General features: G+C 35.4%; 2 protein-coding genes across 2 annotated transcripts; one reads left to right on the top strand and one right to left on the bottom strand.

The window, feature by feature from the left end:
• Nucleotides 1-49: 49 nt before the first annotated feature.
• On the top strand, nucleotides 50-4596 carry LOC128246135 (uncharacterized). Its single transcript, XM_052964331.1, has 8 exons — nucleotides 50-89; nucleotides 863-1022; nucleotides 1330-1435; nucleotides 2424-2559; nucleotides 3123-3160; nucleotides 3296-3442; nucleotides 3713-3817; nucleotides 4453-4596. Exons 1-8 carry the CDS (start codon nucleotides 50-52, stop codon nucleotides 4594-4596), a joined length of 876 nt encoding a protein of 291 aa, XP_052820291.1.
• Nucleotides 4597-11050: 6454 nt separating this feature from the next.
• On the bottom strand, nucleotides 11051-19993 carry LOC128202966 (39S ribosomal protein L51, mitochondrial-like). Its single transcript, XM_052904173.1, has 5 exons — nucleotides 19952-19993; nucleotides 17682-17782; nucleotides 16465-16606; nucleotides 14071-14178; nucleotides 11051-11448 (listed from the first exon to the last, which is right to left on the bottom strand). Exons 2-5 carry the CDS (start codon nucleotides 17763-17765, stop codon nucleotides 11201-11203), a joined length of 582 nt encoding a protein of 193 aa, XP_052760133.1. The 5' UTR covers nucleotides 17766-17782; nucleotides 19952-19993; the 3' UTR covers nucleotides 11051-11200.
• Between the last annotated feature and the right edge of the window lie 2477 nt (nucleotides 19994-22470).

The raw sequence follows: 22470 nt of genomic DNA, 5'->3' as shown, positions 1-22470 counted from the left end.
AGACTAACAAAAGTATTTGTATTATTGTTCGATCTCTTTTTTTCCTGTAATGGCAACGAAAAGGCGGTCCAGGTCCGGTTACTTTGCAAGTTTGTTTGTATTGTTCAATAGGTAAATATAACCTCTTTTTATTTGCTCTGTAACACCGTCTTAGTTCTGGTTATTTTGGGAAATGGGGCTGCTGAATAACTAAATTGGATTTAGAAAAAAATAAATAAAATATATTAACATAATATTTGTGAAATGATAGTTCTGCTTTATCTGCCATGATGGATAGCTTCCGCTGTTGTTGTGTTCTTTGGCTTTACTTTGCTATTTTAACGACAATAAAAAGAGGTAAATCCAATTTTAAAGTCAACCATAGAAATGCTATAATGCTAAGAAACACTTTTTTTCAGTTAAAATGGCCCTGCTAATGTTATCTTATATGATGACGACGACTTCGACGACTACGACGACTTCGACGACGACGACGACGGCGATGACGATGATAAAGAAGATGCTTATGTTGCTGCGGTTGCTGCTGCTGCTGCTGCTGCTGATGGTGATGATAATGATGATGATAATGATGGTTGATAGAATTTGTGTTGATGAAAAACACATGGAACTTACATAATAATTATAAAAATAGTAATAATAAAAATACTACTACGACTACTACTACTACTACTACTACTACTACTACTACTACTACTACTACTACTACTACTACTACTACTACTACTACTAAAAACAACAACAACAACAACAACACTAAACAACAACAACACTAAACAACAACAACAACATCAAAATAATAATAAAAATAATTATAATAATAATAGTAATGCTGATAAATAATTACAATACACAATATTTTCAGTTGAATGTGGTGACCTTCTACATCTGGCCTTCAATGCCAGTGCGCGCCTCAACAACACGATGGCCAAAGCAGCCTGCCAGGAGGCGGGTTATGGGGATTTAGCTATTATAGACTCACAGTCCGAGTATGACCGCGTGCTGGACTACTTTAATTCCACGTAGTAAGTACGATTTCAATATAAATTTAACATACAACCAATAAAATTGCAGATAGGCAATTCAGTATTAGGCTTAATTCGCTTTTATCTATAAAACATTAATTTTTGAACGAAAATATGAAAACCTGCACTCTGATCTTTTGTCAGCAGTCCTATACCACTGTTTTTCAGATATCTACGCAAATATTGGCTCATTCCACGACAAAAAGTTGTCAAAACGGTTAATCTTTGAGAGTGCAGCTTTAGTTATGATTGTGGCTACTGACGTTGGCCTGGTGTTTTCATTGTAGTATTCAACTTCATTTTCTAGCGGTCCTGGATACATCCCACCCGATGATTTCTGGATTAACGCCTACTGGGTCGAGATTGCGCCTGGCAACTTCACCTGGTACTGGGAAAAGTGCGGTGAAAACGTGGTAAGAATCATTCGGAACTCCCCGGCCATTTTTTTTTTCGAAAACGATCTCGGATGTATATGGATTGTTTAAAATGTTCGAAATCGGTATACTTTAACTACGCTGCAAGTAGATCGCGTAATAATTTTAATTCAGCAGTTAAACTTAATGACTTAACTCTTGGGAATCTTAATTATGTTTGCAGTAAAACACTTCACTGGCAATCAATTTTAACTTAGTTTCGTTGACACCATGATTTCATTGGCCAGTTTAAGACTTAGAACAGTCTGGAAGTTATGAGAGCAGGAGATTTTGAGATAGAACAGAAAGGAATATAAAATAACTCTCTAAACATAAAAGATCAAAATGAAAGGGCTTGAAAACAACAATTTTTAATGATACATAAATCTAAAAATTACCCAAAATTCGTCTTAGAACAGTATGGAATTCAAGCCACGTTGATAAACTCCAAGAAGCGGCTCCTCTTCTTTCTAGTTTAAACTGTCGTCACTCATATCACTTCCTGAGGACCCAAATCTTTACGTCAAAATGAAGTTTGATATCTTTAAGTGACATTTTTATTCAAAATCAATACATACACATGTATAACAATCATAAATGTTGAGGGATTAATCTTTAGCTACTTACTAAATAACGTATTTATGGAAAATATTAATTACCGATTACAAGATTGTAATTTTGTATTTGATAGCTGAAAACGCAAAAATATTGAATAAATGGTGAGTGCTAAAAGATTTACTGTAATCTACTATCGTCTCATAAATTTGAAATACCGTGTTTTCTGTACCTTTCTTTCAAATTAAACTCAGTATCATTTTTTCAAGAACCAATGTTTTCGACATGTATTCGTCCTTGTTGGTATATTTAAATAATTGTATTAATTGTAAAAAATCTTCCTTTCTCTGAAGTGAGATCACTGCGAAGGATATTGTCCATTCTCCCATTTTTATCCCACCTTTAAAAATAGTCTTCTACATGAAAACTTCAGCTTGCGGCCTGGGCTATTTGGGCTGCTGGCGAGCCGGACGGGATTGGGACGCAGCTTTGTAGTCGAATAACCAGGGGACTTGTCTACAGGACAATATTCTGTACAAACACATTCGACGCCCTCTGTGAACAACCGGGTAAGAATGATCAGAGAGGGCTGACTTTTCCTACTAAGCCCTATTATTTTAAACTTATTTTTTCACTCTCGTTGGCACGATGTTACGCGAGAGTGTGGTATTACTTGTGGGGGAAACGGAGTACCCGGAGAAAACCCTATTGTCCGACTTGATGAACATAAACCAAACTCACATGCGCCCAGGCCGGGAATCGAACCCGGGCCGCCTAATCTTTGCCGCTTTTTGTTGAATCTTTGATTGAAATACTTTTATCAGGAGAAACTATAAATTTTGAAGTGTAACACACTTGTCACAAATGAAAGTCAGCATCGAAGTTCAAATTAAGTTATGTATTGTTCCTGAATAATTGGAACAGGTCGCTTCGTATAGCCAAACACGTTCAAAACACAATTAAAAATGAAAAACAAAAACACTTGATTTAAATTCAAATGTAAAACTTCGGATAGTTGTTTGATGTTAACCAATAAAGAAATCTATTTAAATCGCACTTAATTGTTGAGCGTATTCTAATTACTGATATAAAAGATACTATTCAAATATAACTTATTTTTTCTTTGTTTCAGATCCAGATTTTGCTGATAGATGCTCTATAACAAAGGAGGTGATTGATTATGACATTATTTCAAGAAATGTATTGAATGATATCTTTACTTATGTATGTAACACATTTAAAATCTAGGGTAGTGTGGCAATAAATATATTACGTATGTTTAATGGGCTTCTGTCGTGTCCATAGCCTAAAAAAGAGGAAGAATGCCTGTTATTTGCAAGTTGCTGGTGGACCCCCGCCAAGGTCGGTCTGACGGCCGGTTTCTTCAGCCTTACGCTGTTCCTGTGTGTCCTATGTGCGGGGTGGAACTGTATCTGTGGAAACAAAAACAAGGTAATATGATATCACTCGCGGATCCATGGGACGGGGTCGCTCGTCCAAAGTTAATTTCAATATAGAAAATAAAGGGTAATAGAAAGGACAAAATGCGCCATTTCGAACTAGAAATAGGCGTAGGTAGAAGGGGGGGGGGGGGTCAGGGGTAAACACTTTCTTGTGTTTTAGGCATTCAGAACAAGCGTAAAAATCTGATTTTTTTTATTTTTAATCTCAATAAAACGGATTATTTTACAGACCCTAATGCATGTGTTTTGTTTTTCTCAGGTAGATTATGAGGAAGATATATTTGATTCTGACGACGAGGGTGAGCATCCAGCCCCGAATATGAACAATCCAGGGTCCCATCCGCCCCCAAGGGTTCACAACATTGTAAGTACAGTAGAGTAATCTATGTGTTATGTTTTAGTTATTATTTAAGCTGTCTCAATTATATGCGACCATCCACATGAAGGTCATCCGAGGGACACATAGTTCGGAAGACCTCGGCCATTTTCCATAGAAAGCAACCTCGGGTATATATCAGTTGTGCAGTTCGTAACATTTCAAATAAGAGTATTGGTATCTGTCGTGTTTTAACGTGTATTTTGTATAATTTAGTTTAAATTAATTGCCAGTGAAGTGTTTTATTGCATTATAATTAAGATTCCACTGACTTAAATCATAGAGTTTAAATGCTTAATTGAAATTACTATGCGATCTACTTGCAGCTTAGTTAAATGTAAATTTTCTGACATTATAAACCATCCAAATTCATACGAGGTTGTTTTCGATGGACAATGGCCGAGGAGTTCCGAATGGGGTCTCAAGAACACAACCTTGTAAGTAAAGTCAGAGATCCCATATACACACACACTGATATAGGATATATGTAGGACGCCATCGTGAGTGTTTATGCAGACATTAAGGAATCAGTACCAATGGTCTAAACTGATTTTTTTTTTATTATTTTATTTATTACTATTTATTTTTTATAATTTATTGTTGTATAACCATTTTAATTCCAGAAACGTAATTACAACATAGATGAAGTTCCTCTTCCCAATCTGCCCGCCCCGACGATCCGATCCGTGGTTTTGAAGAGGGATGACGCTCCCTGGCTGTCACCGGAGGAACTCTCTTTCTCGAACAGACACGCTTACAAGGAGTAGACCAGGATATCTTGTGCTGATGAGAGTTCATCCCTTTGACAACCTTAATTTTCCAAATAGTGCCGACGTATTTTAAGCTGCAATCTCACAGATTGACATTTTTGACCTTTTTTGTTTTATTTATATTTGTCTCAGAATCAGCTCATTTTGGCATTAATCAGTTCCTTATTCAGTCAAATAAGATAACTCACAATCGAACAGATCTCAGTTGTTTCGAAAGTTTCAATTTTCTTGAAACGAAAGTAACATAAAGCCATAAAAAACATCAATTTCAAACGAAAATATGCAGACTGCTATGTGCTCTTTTGTCATCAGTTTTATATTCAATGGTTTCTATTCCAAGAAAAAACAGATTTTTTTCCAAAACAATCAATCTGTGATAGTGCAACTTTAAGTACATGTATGTAAACTTTTGAGTGCATTACTGTAGACGGGCAGTGTAATCCTGCTACCTACTTATATTGAAGAACCATAAAGTGACGCTCTTATTCAAAATCAATGCATACACATGTATAACAAACATAATTTTTGAGTGATAAACCTTTAACTACTTACTAAATAATGCATTTATGGAAAATATTAATTACTGATAACAAGATTGTAACCGTCTATTTAACAACAGAAAGCGCAAAAATATTAAATGATTGGCGAATGCTAAAAGATTTACTGTGATCTACTATAGTCGCATAATGTGGAAATACTGTGTTTTCAGCACATTTCTTTCAAATTAAACACAGTATCCTTCATAAGAACCATTGTTTTCGACATTTAGGCCACTTTTTTATTTTTTGGTTTACAAGAATTTTTTGAAAAAATGTCCACCGGGTGGTCGAAAAAAAAAAGAGTAAAAAAGTAAATAAAATCATACTCTTAAAGTAAAAAAACATACTCTTAAAGGGTGAAAATCAGAAAACAACACAAAAACATTGAAAATTAATATCATTTACTTGACATTTTAATTTTTTAAACTGCTATTTATGCATGTTTTTATACACTCAAAGATTTAAAGTTTTAATTAAACACACAGTTTAAATCTTACATACTGTGCATACAAAACATCAATGAAATTGACTATAAAACATGTTTACGTGTATAAACTACACTGTTTATCAAAGATACATTGAATATCACTCAGCAAGACATTTGTTTAGCTTTAAGGGTATGCTTAAGCAAAAGTGAATGCAGAACAAAAACTGACCAATATTAATTTGAAAAAAAAGAGAGGGCGAATTTTACGCATTAAAATTCACAAAAATTGTATTAAAACAATACGTTACATTTTCAAAACATTGTTTTAGATTTTTCAATACTGGAAAATGTCAATAAAGTGAAATAATTACCAATTTTGTAAATAAGGAAATAACATTTTATGAAGACATTTGAGCTTTAATATTGTGAAAACAATTCCTGAAAAAAAAACTTAAACTAGATTTGAGTTTTAATAAAGATTTAATAAACATGCGGGGTCCTAGTTGTGTGCAATCCGATCCATGCTAAGTCCGGATATTTTCTGACCGGGATATTTACCATGGGATGTTCACCAAATCCATTTCAAATTCAAATCTTGCAGCAAATTACCACATCAGTACATAAAAATCACATAGCAAAATAATAAATCTAGCATGTGATTTAACTTTATGTACCAATGATAGTAACAGAGAAATCCATAAATATGTATTGGATATTTTCATCTTCTCCCAACTCTGCCATTTTGTGTATACATGCGCTCACAGGGCATCTTTACTTCATGCTTGTTTATTTTTCATTTTAAAGAGTATTCCTTGGTTACAACATTTATAGTGAAATATCAAGTTCATTACTTATTGAAATGGACTTATTCAAAATAGTTTTCCGTGTTGTTTTATCCAAATGTTTTGCACACAACTCCTGGCATTAGTAAATGTCATTGACACATGTGTTCAACTCTTTCATTGTTTTTACTATACTATTAACCCAAACATTAATTAACATATAATCTAGAATAAACAAAAGCTTTACATTGACTCAATGACAAGTATTTCAATACCATTTTGTGATTTAAAATCCATAAACACCACCGACCGAACTAGGTCACCGGTGTCAACTTAGAAATTTTACTTTCGATTACACCACTCACATTTAGTGCACTTTTATTTGATATTTAACCATAAAATGTTATAAAATGTTTTTCTCACACATAATTAACAGATATTTGTGCCTACTAATTCGATGGCAGACGCGGACACTTTTATTTTTATCTATAAACAACAATATTTTCATGACCTAATTTGGCGGGGAAAAACAACAATCACGTGACAGTTATTGTTTGTGTCGGCTGTAAATTTGCCAATGTTTATTGCTATTGTTATTTTAACAACTCCTGCATATTTCAAGTAATTATTTCATACAAAAAATGACTGCTTTCGTCAATTTCGCCATTGCCAACGGCGGTGCCATAACAGTTGACTGGCTCACAGTCATACTATCACTATAAATTGGCGAATACGGGTACGGAACAACAAACCATTCGAGATCTACTGCATTCGTACTCTTATTTGTTCTTTTATTCTATCGTTTCGCACCAAAATCAATATGGTCCGGAAAATAATTTTGAAAAAAAAGTGAAATTCATTTTTATTTTTTTTACTTTTCGGAAAATTAGACCCGCCGGTTTTGTAAACCAATTTATATAAAAGTAGTGGCCTAATATTAATCCTTTTTGGTAAAATAATAAAAAAAAATCATTAAATATGGTAAATCTTATTTGGGAGTAATAGTGCATCTTTAAACAGCTGGATGTATGTACATGCGTGTAAACTTAGTCTTTATACATTTTATGAAACAAATTACTATTATTTCTAAAATGAATTCTGTAATGAATTATGATTAATTGCATAACATATAGTCAGCCAAATGTGATACATTAAGATCGTCTTTTGATATTTTTTTATTGGCTTTCTTTACATAAACTTTTTATGCTACAATCGAACCCCACTTGGCTTGAACTCCCACGGATCGGCGAAAATACCTCGAGCCTCGAAAAGTTCGAGCCAATCGGGAATGTTTACCCTCAGTTTGAAGAGATTGGTTCATCATATCCATTTGCAGCCCACGAGGAATTCGAGCCAAGCGTCAAACCAGCGGGGTTCGACTGCATATTAAATTATTAAATATACTGGCAGTCAATGAAAGGGTACCACAATAAATAATGTATGTTGAAGTTTTTTTTTATGTTCATTGATTTTCTAATTACTGCGATATGTCATCGGATCAATTTGTCGTGCGTTTTCATTTACTGTGAGTATATATATATATAGATCTCTCTATATATCTATATTACATATATATATATATATATATATATATATATATATATATATATATATATATATAGTAGTTCAAAGGGTCCCAAGGGTCGAGCCCCGCTACATACGGGCTTTAATTATCATGTCTTGTTACCTATTTGCTTTGATATTTTAATGCATTTATTTATATCATGTATTTGACTGCTTACTTTTTGTACCTTTGTCCTTAAGACTGAATTTCACGATTTTCAAAAATGTAGCAAAATATCCATTCTACGCGTTTAATTTTATATAGTATTCGTATATCATTTACAGCCAATACTTTTTAAGAAAAGAAATTCATTGTGTGTTTTTGTTAAGTACTAAAAGAAGAAAATAAATCGATCGAACTTGAATTCTGAATTCATTTTCATAAGCGTTACAAAACGCTTTTCGGGAAAAGAAATTATGAAATTTTGCTCATATTTAAGAACAAAAGAACTCTTATATTTCGAATGACTTCTTATCAGTGTTTTAAGAAGTTAATTAATATTACACTTGACATTAAACGTTTCTATAAAGCATGCGAGGTTCTTCAATTTAGTTAGTTTATACTATTTTTTTTTAACTCGACTATGATAAAAGGCCGTTTGAGATCGTTTCCATTAAAATTACTGAAGCCCATTTTGAGAGGCCATGACTATGATCCCCTAGATGGGATCGAACCCAACTCTTATATGAGTGGCGCCTACCTATACCACTAAACCACTCCATTCTTTAGGTATGATACAGGTCAAAACGACAGCTCTGTGCTCCCACCACATCCCATTTATGAATAAAACATGTAAATCAAGATCAACCAACTTGGAAGGGGACTTAACTCTGGACCTGTTATTGTGACATTGACCTCATGATATGGTGCAATTGTATTTATAATGGGTTCTATTTTTGTGTTGCCTCGATAGGTATATCACATGACTCGATTTTATTACTATGGTAGTGTAAACGATAATTTTGAAGCAGACACAATGTGAGATTGCTATTATGACCTTGACACAGCCTTAGTCCTAATATGACATTGATACAGCCTTAGTCCTAATATGAAATTGATACAGTCTTAATCCTAATATGACCTTGACACAGCCTTCGTCCTAATATGACATTGACACAGCCTTAGTCCTAATATAACCATGACAAAACCTGAGCCCTGATATGAATTTGACACAGCATGAGCATGACCTTGACACAGCATGAGTTCTAATATGACCTTGACACAGCATGAATTCTACTAAGACATTGACACAGCATGAGTTCTAATATGACCTTGACACAGCATGAGTTCTAATATGACATTGACACAGCATGAGTTCTAATATGACATTGACACAGCATGAGTTCTAATATGACCTTGACACAGCATGAGTCCTGATATGAATTTGACACCGCCCGAGTCCTAATATGACCTTGACACAGCCTGAGTCCTGATAGACCTTGACACAGCCTGAGTCCTAATACGACCTTGACACAGCCTGAGTCCTGATAGACCTTGACACAGCCTGAGTCCTAATATGACCTTGACACAGCCTGAGTCCTGATAGACCTTGACACAGCCTGAGTCCTAATATGACCTTGACACAGCCTGAATCCTGATAGACCTTGACACAGCCTGAGTCCTAATATGACCTTGACAAAGCCTGAGTCCTGATATTAGTTTGACACAGCCTGAGTCCTGATATGACATTGACACAACCTGAGTCCTTATATGACTTTGACACAGCCCGAGTCCTAATATGACATTGACACAGCCTGAGTCCTAGTATGACCTTGACACAGCCTGAGTCCTAATAAAAATTATGACCTTGACACAACCAGAGTCATGATATGGCATTGACACAGCCCGAGTCCTAATATGAACTTAACCCACCCCGATTATTAATATGACCTTGACACAGCCTGGTTACGTCTTCTGAACTAAGTCTGTATGTGTAACCTGTGTGTTTACAGATTCACCATGGCTCATATGTCCGTGGATTGGTGTATATTTAGAGCGGACAAAAAAACAGGATCCTACCTATGGACCTATTATTGTCCTAAATATTAGCTTGTTCCATCTTGCATTGTGTTTTGAACGTGACCTTGATGAACATGTGACCAGTTTCATTAAACCCCTTAGACAAAATTTAGCGGCAGCTGACATGAAATAAAAATATCAATCTTTTCACTCTGTTTTGTACCTATGGCGCTTTGTTAAAATATGGGATCCACAATTTATCTTGAGGAATCTTTAAGGTGGACAAAGTTTCATCACCAGTACCCTTCAGTAACCACATAGAAATGTGTCATCAATAATACCATTCAATAACTGTATGGAAATGTATGGTCAATAATACCATTCAATACCATGGAAATGTATGGTCAATAATACCATTCAATAACTGTATGGAAATGTATGGTCAATAATACCATTCAATAACTGTATGAAAATGTATGGTCAATACCATTCAATAACTGTATGGAAATGTATGGTCAATCTGTATGGAAATGTATGGTCAATGCCATTCAATAACTGTATGGAAATGTATCGTCAATAATACCATTTAATAACTGTGTGGAAATGTATGGTCAATAATACCATTCAATAACTGTATGGAAATGTATGTAATGGTCAATAATATCATTCAATAACTGTTTGGAAATGTATGGTCAATAATACCATTCAATAACTGTATGGAAATGTATGGTCAATAATACCATTCAATAACTGTATGGAAATGTATGGTCAATAATACCATTCAATACCATGGAAATGTATAGTCAATAATACCATTCAATAACTGTATGGAAATGTATGGTCAATAATACCATTCAATAACTGTATGGAAATGTATGGTCAATACCATTCAATAACTATATGGAAATGTATGGTCAATAATACCATTTAATAACTGTATGGAAATGTATAGTCTATAATACCATTTAATAACTGTATGGAAATGTATGATAAATAATACCATTCAATCAGTGTATGGAAATGTATTGTAAATAATACCATTCAATAACTGTATGGAAATGTATCATCAATAATACCATTCATTCTTGCTCATTCCAAGACAAAAAATAATTAAATGTCAAAACGGTCAATCTGTAAGAGTGCAGCTTTGAACTCTTAATTAACAAACCAACACACACCATAGCCTTTTCTAATATTTTATTCTTAATCTATTGAACACCACTGTGACTATAATACAAAAGTCAAATAAGCACTGTTCAAATACAGGCAGCATTTCACATAAAAACAAATTCTATAGTTGTCAAAATCAAGCTAATCGACCAACAGTCAATCAATAAGTCTGATTCTTTGAAATAACGTTCTTGATACGTTTGCCTCTCCTTTGATTATATTTCTTATACAGAAAATCAATTCTTTTCCAGTTTCGCTTATAATGAGAAGGATAGATTTGTTCTATTCTGTGGCCCTCAGCTCCCATTTGTCTAATGAGTTTCTGCATTTCGTTCCCATTGAAGCCTCGTAGCCAGAACGGGGCTTTCAGCAGGTCCCTTGGTCTCAGGTCGGAGTCTCCCAGTATATCTGTTATTGAAGGAAAATGGTAATAAAATTAAAATTAGTCATTCACTTCAGCGTCAATCACTCAAGTGCAAAACAAAAAAATTACAAGTCTTTCTCAAGTTCTTGCAGTAACGTGATCATTCATTTCTTTTAAGGTTAATGTGAATAATAACACCACATGGGGAATAAAAGAGCATCGCAAAGTGAAGACCATCTCACATCTGATGTTTTTAGGAGACATATCTCGACCATTATTAAAACAAGACTTATGGACCTTCTTACATTTAAGTGTATTGTCCTTAGCTACTTTTTTCAGACAAACATTCTATATACTAACTACATCACGGTTGTCCTGTTAGCACAATGACTTCACTTCAAGGATTCCTGATTTAAACATTTCGAGCTTTAAACAATAGCTGTCACAGAGACAGCGGGCTCGACGATTCCGCTGCTTTTCAGTGTATGGATTAAAAAGTTTTGGCGAAACATGCATGGATCACTGTTAGATTAGATTTCAATGCAATACATGATGTGCTGAAATATTTACATAAATTGAATTGGAAAATATTCGAGGTGGTACGCAAACTTGAACGTAAATTTTAAGTCGAAAAAGGGGGATAATTTTGTCAAAATGCTTGATAGAGTTACCTCCTCCTGTGTACAGGTTGGGGGCATGATTGTGAACAATCGTGCAAAGTTTCAAAGCCAGATGTTAATGGACTTTGAAAATATTTGAGGTGGTACGCAAACTTTAACGTAAATTCTAAGTTGAACTAGAACTCCGCGAGTCGGATGTGTCGCCTGACGAATTATTTACTGTCGACATTATAGCTGTTAGATTGGCATTTTATTCATTTATAGACAATGATGTTGCCATTTAACTTTCAAGTGTAGGTGGCATTTGAACCCTCAATCAGATATACCTACAGAATAAGTTTCAGGTTGAAACATCCTATAGTTTACGAGATATGCCACGGACAAAACTTTAGCAAGAAAATTAACAAAGGGCAATAACTCTAAAAATATGGCAGCGAGAGTAACGGTTCTTGTGCACTGCACTTGCCCTCAATGAGATCCATCTAGCTATGAAGTTTCAAGTTGATACCTCTTATATTCTTCAAGATATGCCCCGGACAAAACTTTAAGCATGAAAATTAACAAAGGGCAATAACTTTAAAACTAAGAAAGCAAGAGTTACTGTTATTGTGCACTGCACTTGCCCTCAATGAGATCTATCTAGCTATGAAGTTTCAAGTTAATACCTCTTATATTCTTCAAGATATGCCCCGGACAAAACTTTAAGCATGAAAATTAACAAAGGGCAATAACTTTAAAACTAAGAAAGCAAGAGTTACTGTTATTCTGCACTGCACTTGCCCTCAATGAGATCTATCTAACTATGAAGTTTCAAGTTGATACCTCTTATATTCTTCAAGATATGCCCCGGACAAAACTTTAAGCATGAAAATTAACAAAGGGCAATAATTTTAAAACTAAGAAAGCAAGAGTTACTGTTATTGTGCACTGCACTTGCCCTCCATGAGATCTATCTACATATGAAGTTTCAAGTTGATAACTCTTATATTGTACAAGATATGCCCCGGACAAAACTTTAAGCATGAAAAATAACTAAGGGCAATAACTCTAAAAAATATGGAAGCAAGAGCAACAGTTCTTGTGCACTGCACTTGCCCTCAATTAGATATATGTACATATGAAGTTTCAAGTTGATACCACTAATAGTTTAGGAGATAAACCCCGGACAAGCGAAAATGGGACACGGACGCCGCCGCCACCGCCGACAAAAGTAACCCCTATATGTCGTCTTTTCAGGCGACACAAAAAGGGGCATAATTTTGTCAAAATGCTTGATAGAGTTATCTCCTCCTGTGTACAGGTTGGGGGCATGATGGTGAACAAGTGTGTACAGTTTCAAAGCCATATGTCAATGGACTTTGAAAATATTTGAGGTGGTACGCAAACTTTAACATAAGTGGTTACTCCGACGCCGACGCTCGGGTGACTAGGATAGCTCTTTTTATTCTTCGAATAATCGAGCTAAAAATATACAATCTCATAAACCTGTTATAATGTTATCTATCGGGATACAATAAACACTATTGCTTCTCCTTTATACTGTGTGTGTATAACAGGTTATAAATTGTGTCATAAATGCTTCATTGAATGGCAATATCTTGGAATGAAGATTTTAAAAAACAAAAATAACTTTACTACTTCTTCACCATTTAAAATGAGACATAGCGCAGTCTACACCGCTTACAGAGCCCCATCTTTGGTCTTTAGTTTGATTAAAAGTTTAGTTCCTTAAAACACTTCAACAAACCTTTTACCAATACCTCTGCCTGATGGAGCACTGTCAAAACATTATTTTGGAAAAAGGTTTATTAAAATCTTTGAGAAAACTAAGCACCTAATTAAAAGAAGGCGGTGGAGTGGCATAAACTGCTTTTGTTTTATTTAAAATGGTGAAGCAAAAAGTTACCTTTGTTTAACGTCTTAATTCGAAGCAAAATGTTGCTTTCTGACATAGCATTTATGACTTAATTTATCATGCAGTATACACTAGCTGTTACAGCTACATTAGCAAAACTATGCTAGAGTAGAAACAAAATTTGTTTTTACCAATGTAGTCATTTCTTCCAAAGAGGGCACGGGAGGGTGTCCATTTATTCTTCGGCTTGTATGGTTTAAGACTGGTTATTTTGTTTGGTAATCCTCTCGGAAGAGGACCTGAAAATATAAGACAACATAAAACTTAGTCATAAAAAACATATTAACTAACGTCTCAAGTCAAAGATTGAGACTCTGAAAATCTGTACGCTTAATTGCTGCGTATGTTAAATGTAACTTGTTTTTCAAATGAAGTATTATTAACACATTTTTCGTATCATGTTAAAACTTGATTTACTCAATCTGAGACAAAACTAATGAAGACTGAAATGTTAATGAATATAAGCCCTGAACAAGCCCAAATACTGTATGTTTATAAATATCATTAAAGATTATAACCCATAAGCCGTAATATATAAATTAATGTATAACAAAACATAGACTTCTTAAAATGCCTGGGCTCATTTAGTGCAACAGCTTTAGGGCATATTCTTATTTTGATCACTGTAAATAATTGAAACTACATGTACATGTAAGATTATTATAACAAGAGCTGTCACAGAGACACATAACTCGACTATTCGGCTGCTTATAAGTTGAACTATTGCAAAGGTTTAGTGAAACATGGATGAATCTCTGTAAAATTAGATAACATGGAACACCTTAACCAGAATATCTAAAAATAAAAAAGGGGCAAAATTTGCATTATATGCCAGATAGAGCTATCATACTTGATTGTATAATTTTTTAATGCAGTACATCAAGTTGTTGCCGAGTTATTGACTGATATATTAGTAATACATGCATAACCTTAACCAGAATTTCTATGTTGAATAGTTAGGGGGCAAAATTCTTATTATATGCAAGATAGATTAATCTAGTTAGATCAATTAAGAAGGTTTGTTGGTTGGGCTACATGATATACCTTAACCAAAATTGCTCAGTCAAATAATAAAGGGCCATTATAAATTTGCAAAATACAGATAACAAACTTGTTAATGCAAGAAGTTTGGATGGTTGAGTACCGTTGTGTAAAGTGTCAATGCAATACATAAAGTAGTTGCTGTGATATTAACCTATGTGTGCTTACATGCAAAACCTGGCCATATGCCCATAATTGGTATATTCAAAACAGTGTTATCTTACTTCATTAATTAAGTAGGCCGGATATTTGGGAACCCATATATAAACTTTCAATGTAATACATAACGTTTTTGCTGAGATAATGGCCCACAATTGACATAACATGTATATTCAAAACAGTGTTACCTAACTCTATTTGTAATAGTAACTGTCATGTGTTTCCATTCCAGATAGAAAAATCCAACCTGAGGGTACCTGCGTTGCCAGGTAACGAGACTTGCTGAGTTACAGGCTACGCAGCGTGCCCTAGTTGCATTTTTCTATCCCGAAAGGAAACACATGATTGATATATTTTCATGGACACCTTAAATTACATTGTGGAAAAAAAAATACATAGAAAAGCGCATTTATGTACATTTCACCAAAAGGCGTCTGCGATGATGTTTACTGATGTCATGATGCGCAGTTATTTTAATTCACTGCAAACATCAAGAAGTTCCATCACTATCACGTCTTTAAAGGGTTATTTTGTTTTGTCATTTTTAAAGGTATATTTTTGGTAAAGTTAATGGAACTCATCTATTTAAATCTCATAATTATGGTTACATAAAGTGTATAGAAAAAGAAATAGAAAGTATTTACGTCACAGCACCAGACTCATCTGGCATGGGGGGTGCAAGATGGAATTTTCTAGCGCTGAATTCACCGGAAATGCCTATTGAGTATGCTAGAATTAAGTAGGCTGGTTATTTGGGAACCCATATCTAAAATTTCTCTGCTTTACATAATGTTTTTGCTAAGATAATGGCCCTTTACTGACATTACAAGTATATTTAAAACAGTGTTATCTTACTTCATTAATTAAGTAGGTTGGATATTTGGGAAACCATATCTAAGTTTCAACACAGTACATGATGTATTTGCTAAGATATTGACTTGAAGGTGCTTACATGCAAAACCTTAACCAGAGTTTGATGCCAACACCACCCCAATGCCTGGAAGAGTTGTGTAGTGCTCCTTATTCTTCAAAAAGTAAAGCTTAAAAATTGTATGATAATTTTAAAAATTTGAGGACAAAATCAAGAGATTAAAGATTCTCAACAATCCTATAACATTCCAAAATTACTCCTGAGTGTTTCTGTCCCAAGAGTTCCATTGACATAATTTACTAGTTATTAAAACCAGCAAATTTGAGCCTTCCTGCCCAACATTAGTTATAGTTGCCAAACTCATATGAAATCTACAGAGAGCTAATAATATTCATTGAGCTAAGCACAACATAAAATATAACTGAGCCAAATAGCTAATAAAAAGAAAACTAACCTCCATCATATAGTTTCTGCTGGTACCCATGTCGACTTGGTCCTGGCTTCTTATAAGGAGAAGGCACCTCAAACTTGTAGTTGGGACCAACAGACTTGCATCGAACCTGTTGAATCTGACTTGCCAATACCTGGCTTGGTGGCTGAAAGCAGGCGGTTGAGGATTAGTAACAGGGTACCGGTATCTATAGCTCAATACTAGCTCAAAAAAGGGCAGTTTACTGGGGCCGAGTTACCGATGGGGCATGAAACTGTAGGTAAAACCCATTGATTGGCAACAAACCAGCTGGGTTTGGCTCTATGAAACTGGCTTAGCGGCTGAAAAAAAATTCTATAAAACTCTGAAGCTACCCCTCCCCCAACCTCTATCCAAGTCTTACACTCATTCTCCAAAAGAGGTAGAATATGACTGGTCAAAACTGGCTTGATGGCTGAATGAATGTTGACCATTACATGAGGTACAGCAAACTAGTGCCAAATAAAACGGCACAGGCTGAAACAAGTATGTAGCCCCCCCCCCCCCCCCCCCCCCACCCCCAGTCTGCTGGAAATGTTTGGTCAAGGACTGGCCTAATGTTTTAAGCAGAAGGTTTACATACCACAGGGATATAGATAAATACTCGCAAAGTAAGTCAAAAGGAGTAGGAAAGATTGAGGTAGAAACTAATTATAACCAGGTGGAAAAGATTAACACTAATCCAGTAAGGGAAGAGGGTGGGAACATTGTTGAATTTGACTGATATGTAAATCTTGTAGGATTTAACTAAAAGGATCACCCATTTACTGTCATGCTATTCACAAAGAAAAAAAAAACATTGTAAAGATATCCAAATTTACAACATACTGTAGCTACTGGCTAGTAATACCTTAAACTAATAAGTATACATTTCAATGGATAAAGTTAATAATAGCTATAAGACAAGGAGCTGGGTGCTAATGTCAAAGTTCCTCTGTTATTTTTTTGCGTAAGTACCAAGTTTAATTTGAATTACAGAATATCTTGAACAATGTTGTTTGCGTTATGGCCAAGATTATTTTAAGTATTTACGCAACAACACACCAGGCTATGACACACAAAACCATGACTATTTTCTTCAATAGCAGAAGAGCTAAAAAACAACTTGAGAGAACAGTTTCAAACACTCAATAGATAATATATTTGGCAGGAAAGCATCCAAAACAAATAAAATTCTTTACAAAGTACACTGTTTTTCTGACCTGGTACTGAGATGTAAGACAACCTGCTGCTACTCTTCCTGTCACCTGCCGACAGTAAGTAACACCTCTCTGCAACCAGGACATCACCTTGCCAGCGCAGTCTGAAAAATATCAAAATCATTCTAAACCAATGCTAAAAGAGAACTTCTCATTTATACACACTACCAATTTCAGGAAAGGTAATGGACTTTGTTTCATGTCCTGAGAGGCCTAAAAAATACTGCTATCATACAATGTAGTTATGGTTCCTGTGCACTGCACTTCTCCTCAAAGAGATCTTTTTGTATATGACGTTTAAAGTCAATGTCTCAATGACTTTTCTAGTAATGATCGTAAAAAAATTAAGAAAGGGCAATATTTCAAAGAATACTGCACCAAGAGTTATGGTTCTTATGCACTGCAACTCTCCAAAATGAGATATGTCTTATGTGAAGTTTGAAGTTAAAAATGAAGATTTCAAGGTATGCTCCAGATAAGATTGACCGTAAGCACCAACACAACTACCATTATTATATTCCCTTCGCCTCTCGGCAGGAAATAAAAAGTTTTATACATTGTACCTAACCAAATAATGTCAGTTGTACAATGTTACTGGTTCAGTTCCCAAAACCAAACAGGACCCGAATCTGGTAAAAACAATAGGGGCAGGGTGCATGTTTATGCCACACTCCTATGCCCCCCCTCTTTCAATTACCGAAGAGGCAAAAATATTCTACCACTGCACTAACCCTAACCATACAAAAACATTTTTTGACCTTGGCAGTTTACAAAATTCGGATTTCATGGAACATGGGCTTGTTGAAGCCAAATTATAACAAGCCTGAACACAAAGTTACAAGCTCGTAGATTCTGTTGTACTCACATACTATTTTTAAAAACAAATTCTGTCAGGATACTGGTATCTCTCTTGTCAAGTACATATAATCTATTAAATTAGAAACAGGGGATTTTACAAATGCACATCATTTTGTTCGCAACATTTGATTTTAATCCTCACTTTTTTATTGTAACTGATTTTGACACACTCTTTCCCTGGTTTAGCAAATATCTCAGCCTTGCCAAAGACATTTCCCCGGAAAACAACAATGTCGCTGGTATGTAAATAACCAAATGATATAAATGAAACAACATGCAAGGTACAATATTAAAGGAACCTGAGCCATTCGCTAACCAATCAGAGCGACTTTGAACAAATCTGATAGATGTCAATATTTACTGACTCTTTTTGACAGTATGTCACACAAGCATTATAATTATTGCCCAATAAAAATGAAGAATGCTGATCACGGCTCTTTCAATTAAAAAGTATGATTAATTTTACTAATATCAAAGAACTGCTAGATTCCTTTACAAAACGTCAACAAGAAGGTGGGGCTTCTTGAAGAAAGTTTGTGCAAGACCGGCGGAATTTTTTCAAGGGCTTATGCATTAGTCAATTGTAACGACGCCCCCCCCCCCCCCTCCGGGGAATAGCTGGGACTGGACTTTTAATCCAGCCAAGCCCTGGTAAAATTTCCACCATGCGGATACGAACTGCTGGTAAAATCTCTGCCAAATGCCCCTGAACCCCAGGGACCCTAGGTAAGGCCCATTCTCCGCTAATTTTGTTGCGAATACAAAACCAACACATTCACCAGGCACTGCAGGGCCACCTGGAAGGTAAAAACACGGCCCATTGGCCCAGCTATCCCCGGACCTAGGGGGCCGGGGTTACAATTGACTGGTGCATTACCCCTCTGTCAAGTCCGCCTATTTCGTACACTGCCTTGAAACAATTTGCTAAAAAATGAAAAATATACTTTTTGTATATGCGAACATATATAAATGGCTTTAACACGACAATCACATGTGCTGCAGAACAAATGTCAACGCTCACTTGTTCCCTTTTTTTTTTTACAGTCAAACAAGGGGGCATAACTGAAAAACTATTAAACAAAGAACTATGTGCCATGCTAAACAATGTGCCATGCTAAACAATGTGCGAATTGTGTCTGCCAACATGTCTACCACCTTTCAAGTGAATATCTTGAAAGGTTCTTATTTATCTGTCCAGGGTTAATTTATTGCACAACGACGATTTCTGGACATGTCATACAATTCCGCGAGTTCTAAGAGTTACAGTATTATGTTCCATGCTGCATATTTACTTTAAATTAAAAACGTTTGAATAAAAATGCAGAATATTCACATGATTGTCATTATGCAATAATATCAAGATACTCGTCAAATATTTCATAATACGCTAATTCACTGAATGTTGTTTCACTCACCTTTCCTCGGACAAGTCAAAACGTCTAACCATATATCGGGAATTGCCGCTGTGCTCACGAATGGGGTGTTCAAAGAAAAAATAATCATGATCTGGAAATATTATATCCTAGACTTATATCAAAGTAAAAGGGACACCATGACATAAAGAAGTATTCAGATTCAACCATAATGATATACCAAAGTTTAAAACTGGCAAGAATCTTATACACATGTACCGTCGAGCATCTATTTCAAGAGAATACGAACGTAATCGTACCATTATCCAGATAATACCATTCTGAATGTATCGTTCATATTAACATCTAGAAACTTTTCAAACATAATTCATCTGTGAAATTGTTTGTAATAATCTAGCCCTGCGATCGAATTATATCGATCCTATATGTTGTAGATGCAAAACATAGTTAGTCAATGCGATCAATTGAAACATTCATCTAAAACCAATCGAGTCGTACACAATTAAAACCTTTACAGATTTAGACCAGTTTTCCTTCGCCTAGCAATAAGTTAAGTTAACATTATTATTCGTTCGAAAAAGACGTTATTTATAAACGAGTTTGGGGAATATCCTTTTTACCTTGCAATGGATAATAAGTATCGAGGCCAACTTTTGGACATAAGAGTATGCATACTAGTCTAAGTGTAAACCACGTGGAAATAAAACAATGGAGATGTATGGTTACAATGGTTCGGCAGCGTTTCTAAAACCATGTTACACACTCACGCGTAAATGTTTAAAACCATACAACATCTTTCAATGTAATGATTTAAAAAAAGTGTAACGTTACGCTGTAGGCGGAAGTGCGTTCGTTGAACGTTGGTGTACTTGGTTGGTTATATGCAAATATGGAGAATATACGGTATATACGACCAGTCGACCCCTAGCTTTAGGGTTGAGCATGCTTTTCTCTGAAGGGATCTGTTGGCCTTCTTGGGCTCGCACGTTATTCCAAGGTTTCGAAACGATTTCAAAAAGGTCTGCTTAAGAAGATTCGTTTTTAGATCTTCAACTTGGAGTTACAGATGGAAAATTGACCATCAAACTTTAGAACAAGCGGAATCATTTTTACTTTAAAATTGTTTATCTTTTATCCCTTTTTGGGATGGGTATGTTCGAATGTCCCCGCCAGACGTTGTTTTTATTTCGCACAAATTGGCTAGATCGGTTTCCTTAACAAAACAGTCTAATGCACCAGTCAATTGCAACCACGCCCCCTCCCCAAGGTCCCAGGGGAATGGTCCTTATACCTAGGGTCCCTGGAGTGCGGGGGCATTTGGCGGGGATTTAACCAATCATTTGTAAAAGTTCTTAGTGTTTTTTCATGCTATAACTGACGAATTAATATGAAATCCAATGCGAATTTGTAAGACCCTTTTTAACCATCCAGCTTTTTCGGTGTTTTTAGTTTAGTTTCTAGTGTTTTAGTTCGAATGCTCGAATGTTATTGACCCCGAAAGAAACATTTCGGTCATATCGGGTAAGCCGCGAGGTATATATGTGCGGAAGGTTACATACTTTTGCAAGGATTGTCCGACAGTGCAGATTGTCAGTAAAACAAACTAGATTTGTGTCCCAATTTGTGTTATAGATACGTCGCACAACCGGAATATTTGTTTTTTATTATATTGTTTTAAGATTAATAACACGTCGTATACGTAGAGAAACCCTGCTCATGCATAGGTCAGAGTAACGTTAACGCCCAGTTACGTTAAACAACCCTTTAAATTTTCTACCAACTCAAAGTATAAGGGTAGTATAATCCTCTGACAAAGTATAGTATTTAATTTTGAATTGTGCCTAGCCGATTAACTGAGTAATAATGAGGTAATTCCTTCTCAAATAAACTTATTTCAACAATGTACGGATAGTTTAAATGCAATATAAGGTACGTGCTTATTTTTCCTTACTCATCATTATGTGTGCCGGTAACAGCGAATGTAGTTATTACATTACTTGTTTTATAAGGACGCCGCAAACAGGGTAATAACCTTGATATCGCATATAAAAGCCATAAGTCGTTTAAATAGTCATATATAGTCAAAGATGTGCCCATTTTAAAGACACGGGTAGACAGCACACGGCATCGCATAATATAAATTTCATATTATTTTTTCTTGGGTCTCATAGCATACCTGATATTTATTTATTATCACCGTATTGTCGCCTCAAAATAGGACTCATGTATGGGCGGCACTCGGCGCCCCCTACCCTGTCGCTCCGCCACCCCGTAAAAGCGTCTGAAGTGAACGCCAAAATTCACCAGTTGATAATATAAACTTATTTTAGGTTGAGGACCCCCAATCCCCAAACCACTTTGAGCCTATATTTTACGGTTCCGGGGAAAGCACGCGTTGGAAACACAGCCATCGGGTGTATCGACCATAAGGAATAACACGATATACGCCACTTCCGTTGTTTTGGTAAACGTCCTATGATCATTGTAATTACGAGGATTTATGTCACTCTAACTAAAGAGCACGTGTCGATCACGATTTTCATTTGTAACATATTCACGCG

Source organism: Mya arenaria, chromosome 9, assembly GCF_026914265.1.
Source record: "Mya arenaria isolate MELC-2E11 chromosome 9, ASM2691426v1".
Taxonomy (NCBI): domain Eukaryota; kingdom Metazoa; phylum Mollusca; class Bivalvia; order Myida; family Myidae; genus Mya; species Mya arenaria.
This window is presented reverse-complemented; position numbering and strand designations above follow the sequence as displayed.

What these genes read in the sequence shown, in the direction of transcription:
- LOC128246135 (XM_052964331.1), top strand. Translation starts at nt 50, where the DNA reads ATGGCAACGAAAAGGCGGTCCAGGTCCGGTTACTTTGCAA. An exon ending in CAGGTCCGGTTACTTTGCAA is followed by an intron (nt 90 to 862) that starts GTTTGTTTGTAT and finishes CAATATTTTCAG; the next exon opens with TTGAATGTGGTGACCTTCTA. An exon ending in GATGCTCTATAACAAAGGAG is followed by an intron (nt 3,161 to 3,295) that starts GTGATTGATTAT and finishes TCGTGTCCATAG; the next exon opens with CCTAAAAAAGAGGAAGAATG.
- LOC128202966 (XM_052904173.1), bottom strand. Translation starts at nt 17,765, where the DNA reads ATGTCCTGGTTGCAGAGAGGTGTTACTTACTGTCGGCAGGTGACAGGA. An exon ending in GTCTTACATCTCAGTACCAG is followed by an intron (nt 16,607 to 17,681) that starts GTCAGAAAAACA and finishes GCCTGCTTTCAG; the next exon opens with CCACCAAGCCAGGTATTGGC. An exon ending in TGGAAGAAATGACTACATTG is followed by an intron (nt 11,449 to 14,070) that starts GTAAAAACAAAT and finishes CTTCAATAACAG; the next exon opens with ATATACTGGGAGACTCCGAC.